We start from the raw sequence: 8,873 nt of genomic DNA on the forward strand, positions 1-8,873 counted from the left end.
TGATTGGGGCGGGTAACTAACTGAGGGGGGTAACTGACTGACTGGGGGGTGGGATGACTGGGGGGGGGTGACTGACTGGGTGGGGGGGGGTGACTGACTGGGTGGAGGGGGGTGACTGACTGGGTGGGGGGGGGGGTGACTGACTGGGTGGGGGGGGGGTGACTGACTGGGTGGGGGGGTGACTGACTGGGTGGGGGGGTGACTGACTGGGTGGGGGGGGGTGACTGACTGGGTGGGGGTGACTGACTGGGGGGTTACCTCTGTGTCCTGCACACACACACACACACAATCTCTCTCTCCCATACACACACACACACACACACACACACACAATCTCTCTCCCATACACACACACACACACACACACACACACACACACACACACGGGAAGGGACATGCGCCGGAGGGGAGAGGGGGGGGGGGTAGAGAGAGAAACACCCCGCTACTTCCTCCCGCCCCGCGCCAGCAGCGGGAGCACCGAGGGGAGAGAAACACCGGCAACTGCAATATCTTCAGACCCGCGCGGGCAGCGGGAACACCGGAGGGGAGGGGGGGAGAGAAACACCCCGCTACCTCAGTATGTGACCCGCGCGGGCAGCGGGAACACCGGAGGGGAGGGGGGGGAGAAACAGCCCGCTACCTCAGTATGTGACCCGCGCGAGCAGCGGGAACACCGGAGAGGAGGGGGGGGGGAGAAACACCCCGCTACCTCAGTATGTGACCCACGCGAGCAGGGGGAACACCGGAGGGGAGGGGGGGGGGGGGAACACCGGAGGGGAGGGGGGGGGAGAAACACCCCGCTACCTCATTATGTGACCCGCGCGAGCAGGGGGAACACCGGAGGGGAGGGGAGGGGGGGGGGAGAAACACCCCGCTACCTCAGTATGTGACCCGCGCGAGCAGGGGGAACACCGGAGGGGAGGGGGGGGGGGAAACAGCCCGCTACCTCAGTATGTGACCCGCGCGGGCAGCGGGAACACGGGAGGGGAGGGGGGGGAGAAACAGCCCGCTACCTCAGTATGTGACCCGCGCGGGCAGCGGGAACACTGGAAGGAGGGGGGGGAGAGAAACACCCCGGCTACTACAGTATGTGACCCGCGCGGGCACCGGATGGTGGTGGAGGGAAACACCCCGGCTTTTGCAGTATGTTCCGACCCGCGCGGGCAGCGGGAACACCGGAGGGGGGGATGTATCAGTGTATACTGTATATAAATATTTAATGTGTATTATATTCCCCCCACCTGACGCATCTGTCCAAACTCCTCCATGACCGGATCCTTAAATTGTAAATTATAGGAGCTGACACAATTATACAGGAGGATATGAGGAGGAGGAGGAAGGGGAGGAGCAGCAGACGCGCATGCACGCACTCACTGCCCCCCCCCCCCCCATTACTTACCCATACACAAAGGGCGGTTTGAAGTCCTGGCAACTCCATCCCGCGTCACAGCCAATCAGCTACGATTTTTTTTTTTTCAATTTTTTTTTTTTCTCGAGCAGGGGATTTTTTTTTTTGCAGAGCAGGGGAAAGGTTACTGGCCAAGAGCCAATATCCGATCGCAACTGGCGAGCTGGCGACCGGGTTTGTCGAGCACTGTATATATATATATATATATATATATAATGTATATTTATTACACACACTTGTGTAATCCCATCACCTTTTAATTTCTTCAGCATGGGTAATTTGTATGTTCCCATTTTTTTATTCCTAGCCTACTGTTTTTTCCCTTTTTGTATAGGTTTCCTCTAAATGACAAAGAAAGACTTCAGAAATGGTTGCGAAACATGAAACAAAGCAAGTGGCATCCCAGCAAGCATCAGGTCTTATGCAGTGATCATTTTACCCAGGACTCCTTTAACATCAGATGGGGTATACGATATTTGAAACCTAGTGCTGTGCCAACTATTTTTTCTATGATGCAGGTATGTTATGCAGTTTCCCAGTAACTTTTACAAACGTAAGTGTCATAGCCACTTTCCTTCATCCGTTTTGTAAGGAACAGTATACTTTTGGAGATGAAAAATATAAACAACATGGTTTACAGTTTTATTAGCCTCGGCATTTCACTTGAGGAGAAATGAATTAAACATATGATATATCATCACAGGAACTGAATCAGTTTTGCTTGTTACCTGATTATACCTGGAATTAAGGACACTAGTTTAGTTTTCATAAATTATTACATTGACCTATATACAATAATAAATTATCACTAATTGGTCTAAATATTCTTCTTAGTTACACCATTAACATAATAGATGCTTTAAATGGTTGTCACTAGGGCATTGAAATAAAATATGATATAAAGAGCAGCAACCAAACATAAATAACAGTATAATTACCTTTCTTTGCAAATAATTACATCTTGGATGTCTCGTTTCCAATCAAGGTTTGTTATAAATAAGTTTTCAGCGTTTGGAAAAATCTCCAATAATTACTCATTATTTTACTTTTATTTTGATATTTGCATCTTAACTTTACACAAATTTGGATGATATTACCCTATAGACATTATGCCAGGGATTACCAATTCTTGCAAGTTTCAGTGAAACCATAAATATTAAAGCATATTTATATTGTATGAACAGAAACTCAAATGGAGAATAAAAATAAACCCAATGAAGGGGGGAGGGGTTGGTGGTTGGTGTCTGGAGTCTGGTTTCTCCTGTATCCCCAGCGTAATATACTGTAGTCATGTATTGATCCCAGCACTCTCCAAAAATATCAGCCAAACATTTATTAGCTGCAAAAACTTTTTAAATAGTATACTTTAATCACGGTTCAAAAACCATTATTAACAAAAGGTTGGATTATTTAAACAATACATAGAGATACATTTCAGTACTTGGGTGCGCCGTTCGGATAAAGCAATCCTTGATTGAAGTGGCAATATAAACACACAGTTTGTTCCTTTTTCAATGTCCATCTGGTGCTCTGTGTCTTACATCTGTTTTTGGCATCTACCTCATTGTATACCTCAACATCCTTTATGATTTATATGATTCTTGTTCCTTTTGTTTTCCCTCTCCTGCCCTGCTCTTCTTACCATTCTTATGACCCTCTCCTTCAGTCTATTTCCTTTCCTCTTTGCTTCCTGCCTCCTAGTCTTTTCAGTCTGTTGTGCGCAATAGCTGAGACTACAGTGTTAGCTATTCTAGATTTGAGACGGCTGAATAAGGCGATCAAGAACATCAGTTTATTCATTCAATACACCACATCACAAGCTTACGAAAAGCAGCAACGAGCAGTCGCACCAACAGCAATAATTAGCTATTCTAGGGAAGATTTAATTATTGGATGCCTCCATATATTTTTTTTTTTAATCATCTCCGTCCCTAGTTATTGGTTTCCTCTAAATGCCAGAGAAGAAGAATTGGTTTCTATTAAATAACTGCAAAGGTTTAGAGTACAGCAAAGAGCATAAAGCACTTCTTATTATCTGATTCATTACGCCCACCACATCTCTTACACAGTTTAGAAGCTGATTGTTCACGGCCTGGTCAGAATAATCTCATCAGCCAGGTGCCACTCATGCGCTGCGTGATAAAAACCTAAGACTTCAATAATTGCAAAGGGATCTGCTGTGTTTATAGGTTACCTTAGTAACTCATATACTTATACATTGGCCTCGACTGAAGAAACTTGAATGCTCATAATTAATCATATGTGTTACATCTTTTAAGCACTCAAACAATTTTATTATGCTATATTGCACCAACGTTTCGGCTGCCACGGCAGCAAGTGACGAGCAAATGTCCTTGAGGGAAAAAGGAAGAAAAAATCTCCCAGAAAACATGCGGATGTGTCTATCCAAACGACAGATGAGCTGTTTTTATTTGCACACAGTGTGAGTGCATAAACTGTAATGTTTTTAACTGTAATTTAGAATTACATGTAGAATTATACTGTGGGAGCATGCACTTCTCTTTTCTTATGTCCTTCAGAGAGCCTGTTATTACAGGCCAAATGTCGGTGATGCATATGGCTTAATAAAAGTTTGAGAATTTTGCAAATCTGAAGTGCCCACTCATTCCTTTCATCTTCTCAAGTACTATGGACAGTCGCAGGCCTGTCTTGAAGATATGGGAGCATCAACAGTACGCTATAAGCAATTCATATATAGAAGTAGGAGTGCTCCATCATGCTTTTTATTGAACATCATTTTTAAGCATGCCTTATTGCAAGAGATATACAGTATGGGGGAGTAATATGTATGACGTTTTAATAATTGCTCACATTCCTACGCAGTTACCAGTTGTCTGAAGTGCTTTAGAAAATATAAATATTTGTATGTAGACGCAATAACCACAGACCTTCAATTTGGTGTCGATGTTTGGCATTGTACACTGATATGAAGGTCCATTGGATATAAGTTAACACAAATAGGGTATAAGGAAAATAGTATCAATCGCCAGGATTTATTTTTTTTAACAAAAATACAACTTTGTACACTGTATTTTACAGCAGTTAAAGCAGAGATATACGTTAGCAGGTGACATTCCCGGTTTTTTCTCCCCTGTACCGGTTGCTCCCTGGTCCCGTTTTCGATGTCGGCGCTGCGCGAGTCGGCGAGGAGGAGGAGGCGGCGGCGGCAGCGGGTATTTTTAGAATGCCTGGGGGTTGGGCTTCTTTAGTTAAACATGCTGGGCCGCAGGGGATTGGATGGGATGCTGGGGGCGGGGCTCTAGAATGCCGGGCCGCAGGGGATTGGATGAGATGGCGGGGCTTTGTCAGAAAAGCAGTCGCAGGGGCGGCCACGTGGCCTCCCGGTCTCCCTTGCCTTCCCTCCCCCGGCACTCTGGCTCCAGGGCCTTGTCTCCCCGGCCCTCCCTCTGGCTCTCCGGCCCTCCCTCTGGCTCCCCGGTTCTCCCTTTGGCTCCCCGGCCCTCCCTTCAGCTCCCCGGTTCACCCCTTGGCTCCCCGGCCCTCCCTCTGGCTCCCCGGCTCAGGCACCTGGTCCCCGACTCCCCTCCCCCCCCCGGCATCTCGGCTCGCTCTCCCCCTGGCACCCCGCTCGCTCTCCCCCTGGCACCCTGCTCACAGCCGCTTGCTAGCAGTGCTGCTAGTGAGCACGTGCCGCCTCCGCCGAACCTGCAGCAGTCTGAGGTAGGATATGGGGGTGGGGGGAGAGAGCTGGAAGATGCAGGGGTGGGGGGAGAAAGATGGAAGATGCAGGGGTGGGGGGAGAGAGATGGAAGATGCAGGGGTGGGGGGAGAGAGATGGAAGATGCAGGGGTGGGGGGAGAGATGGAAGTTGCAGGGGTGGGGGGAGAGATATGGAAGATGCAGGGGTGGGGGGAGAGAGATGGAAGATGCAGGGGTGGGGGGAGAGAGATGGAAGATGCAGCGGTGGGGGGAGAGAGATGGAAGATGCAGGGGTGGGGGGAGAGAGATGGAAGATGCAGCGGTGGGGGGAGAGAGATGGAAGATGCAGGGGTGGGGGGAGAGATGGAAGATGCAGGGGTGGGGGGAGAGAGATGGAAGATGCAGGGGTGGGGGGAGAGACCTGTGCGGCACAATTTTTTTTAAATATTTATGGGGGGGTGGGAGTCTTTTAAAAATGTATTGGGGTGGCAGGGGTCTTTTAAAAATGTATTGGCGGGGTCGGGTATTTTTATTATGTTTTGTGGGGTGGGGGTTTTTGGTATGTATTTTGTGGGGATTGAGTGAGCAGAGTGGGGTAATTGATGGAAGGTAGGGGTGAGAGAAGGAGTGAGTGAGGAAAAGAGGGAGTAAGACAGGGGAGATAAATACATGCGAGGCAGAAGGGGGGAAGAGTGAGTGAGACGGAGGGGAGAGAAATTCATGGGTAGAGGGTGGAAAATAAAGGGGGCTCGTGAGGTGTGAAATTAACCTAAGGCCTCGGACATGGTGATAAGAAGAGCGCTGAGCTCATGCTTTCCTGCTCAAGCAGGAGCTTTTTTGTGTCCCTGCATGAGCGTCAGCGTGTGCGACTTGTGAGCCGGGCGGGAGGCGGGGCTAGCGCGCCGATGTCACGGACTGACATTGGCTTTTGGCAGTCACATGACCGGCCCTGCGCTTCCCTCAGTGGGAAAACTTAAATTTGTCTGTCAAATGCAATTCCGCACGCCTGCGGAAGCGCCGTCTAAAGCCGTGCTGATAGGGATAATGTTTCCCCTCAGCGCGGTTCAGCACGGTCTTTTTGACCATGGCCTGGCCTAAAGCCGCGCTTATAGTGCGCGCGACGCGACGGATGACGTCGCCACTAGCAAAAGTTGTAATTTGATTTCCGGCAACGTCGCAGGCGACCAGGTCTTTGATTGGTTCAGAGGCTGTCACATGTGGCGACAGCCTCTGAAAAATCAAATTTGACCGGCTTCAGAAATTCGTGCCGCTCCCGTCGCTCTGCGCTTACTATAAGCGCACACGACGGCGGCAATACATTTGTTTTGCCGCGATGTCGCATTGCCGGCACTATAAGCACAGCCTAAGGCCGCTCTTATAGTGCCGGCAACGCTGACGTCATGCTGTGGTCGCTGGAAAAATCAAATTGAAGTGACTTCCAGCGATTGCGATCAAGCCAATACATTTGTTTTGACACGACTTCGCCAGCACTATTAGCACGGCCTAATGTGTGTCAGCCAGATAGGGGTTCCCTGAGATTTATCCAAACACTGCAAGGGTTCCTCCAAACAAAACAAAGGTTAGGAATCACTGGTCTAGTCCATCTTCTTAATCCATCTCCTAGCAGAGCTAATAAATACTGTAAGTAGCAACATATATTTATAATACACAACCCTATTTCCCCTATTAATTTGACAAATTGTAATATTATATACACAAGCCACAAGGTCAGGAATGAGGAATGTCAAGTTTTTAAAATGTCTTAATTTTAATTCATGCCTTCATTTTTATTTAATTTTAATTCATGTCAATTAATTATTTAGTTTTAATGTCTTCATTATTTATGTAATTTTAATTAATGTATTAATTTTTTATTAAGTACAGTAGAGATTAGAAATTAAATCTCTTCAGGCTGCAAAGTGGTTTGTTGTATTTATTTCTGATAGTGAAATCCTCTATCCTCTGTACACACAAACACACACACTGCAGCCCCCACCTCTATAAACACAAACACACACTGCAGGGCCCACCTCTGTAGACAGAAACACACACTGCAGCCAGGGTTGCCATCTTTTATTGAAGGCTAACCCGGAGATAACATTTTTTAGATCCTTTTTTATTATATATTTATTTATCTTGCCTTTGGCTGTATCCTCCCCTCCAAATTCCGTCAACATGGCTGTGCGACGTCACGTAATGCCTATTGCCATAACAACAAGCTGCTCCGTGACGTCATGCGGCATCAAGTTGACATGACAACGGGACGCATTATAGTGATGAGGCATCACGTGATGCCTCATTGTCATGGCAACATGTCACCGCGTGACATTAGAGTGTCTTGTTGTCATGGCAACGGGGGGCGTGACGTGATGTACATTTTTTATAAATAATTTTTTTTAAGTGTCCTGGTTTTTCATTTTGAAAATCTGGTCACCCTAATAAAGTGGCATTCACGAAAATAGGGCACTGAGGATTAAAAATAAAGGCAACGTATCAAATAATATACATAAGCCACTCACATCCTGGATGTGTTCTAAATGTTTGTTGCCAGGGAAGAAAAGAATGATGGGAAATGATTTGAGAATATTTGTGAGATTTTAGATTCACAGTACATATACTGTAAGTTAATGCAAATTGTGTTTTGGTTTTTTAAGTTGGAATATGTTTTTTTCTCAGGACCCATATCGGTCTCACCTGAATGAAAACTCGGTGGCAGACACATGGGAAGTTGTGGAGATGAAACAAAGTTCTTCAGGCTCAATTGATTCTTATCTCCCAATTAGCAATTCATCAAATGAATCAGATGGCAGTGACTTCAGACCATTTTACCTAAAGAGTCTGACAGATGGAGTTACTATTGCAGCTGATGAGTCAAAAGAGTTACATTGTCAACAGACCAAACAAGTTTATAAAATGTCATCCTTTCAGATAATGGACTCTGAGTCATATCATACTTCACTGGAAAATATATTTAATAGCACAATAGCAGATTTGGACTCAAAACATTACGAAATGTGTTTTGAGCATGACCAAGCAGATGATATTTTGACTGAAAATTCAATTACGTTTGATTCACATTTCAGGGGTATACAACAATCTGATGAAGAATCCCTTGTGCTCAATACTATTACGCAAACTATTGGACAATTGGATGCATATGAAGAATCTGTTATTACAATCATTGTACCAGGTGGGATTTCTGAAAAACAGCCTATGTTGACCAGTTCATTAATTTCTGATGAACAACAATTCACGAATCTAGAAAATCTTGAATTGAAAGACTTTTGCAAAGATTCCGACAGTGGTAATGAAATGTTACAAACTGAACATTCATACTGCAGGCAACATTTTGATAGAGATCATCTCTGGGAAAAGATTGCCAAGTTGCATTATAAAATAACACACCTTGAAATACAGGAAAAAGCAACCTTGTCCCGTCTAGAATCACTTGAGGCAATTATTAGACATTTAAAGCAGAAGAATTTGTTATCTGAAGAAAAGCTAAGGATTGTAGAAAGCTGTTATAACTCCTTTGACGTTACTATGGTGCAATAAATGTCTTGTTATAATGTATTTTTCTTGTTCAGCTTTTAGTTGTTGCATAGTACATGAGTTTAAAAAAGACATATGTCCATCAAGTTTACCCTATGCTAAATTTAGACGATGGATACTTTATCCTATATTGGTACTTTCAGTATAGTTGTGCTGTAGTTCTGCTCATTTGACCTGTGTAGTAGACTTTAAGTTACCTAGTTTACCTCCATTGGCTTTCCTGTTTGTAGTT

At 45.6% G+C, this 8,873-nt stretch overlaps 1 protein-coding gene across 3 annotated transcripts in view; it reads left to right on the forward strand.

Moving 5' to 3' along the window:
• The window catches only part of THAP5 (THAP domain containing 5), a 21,465-nt gene extending 12,803 nt beyond the window's left edge, over window positions 1-8,662 (forward strand). For all 3 annotated transcript variants that reach the window (XM_075600032.1, XM_075600031.1, XM_075600033.1), the window contains exons 2-3: window positions 1,743-1,926; window positions 7,766-8,662. In XM_075600032.1, coding sequence (XP_075456147.1) covers window positions 1,789-1,926; window positions 7,766-8,644 — 1,017 coding nt within the window. In that variant the 5' untranslated portion in view covers window positions 1,743-1,788 and the 3' untranslated portion in view covers window positions 8,645-8,662. The remainder of the gene's footprint in view (window positions 1-1,742; window positions 1,927-7,765) is intronic.
• Window positions 8,663-8,873: the final 211 nt, after the last annotated feature.

The sequence above is a fragment of the Ascaphus truei genome, chromosome 5 (genome assembly GCF_040206685.1).
Source record: "Ascaphus truei isolate aAscTru1 chromosome 5, aAscTru1.hap1, whole genome shotgun sequence".
In the NCBI taxonomy this organism is placed as follows: Eukaryota; Metazoa; Chordata; class Amphibia; order Anura; family Ascaphidae; genus Ascaphus; species Ascaphus truei.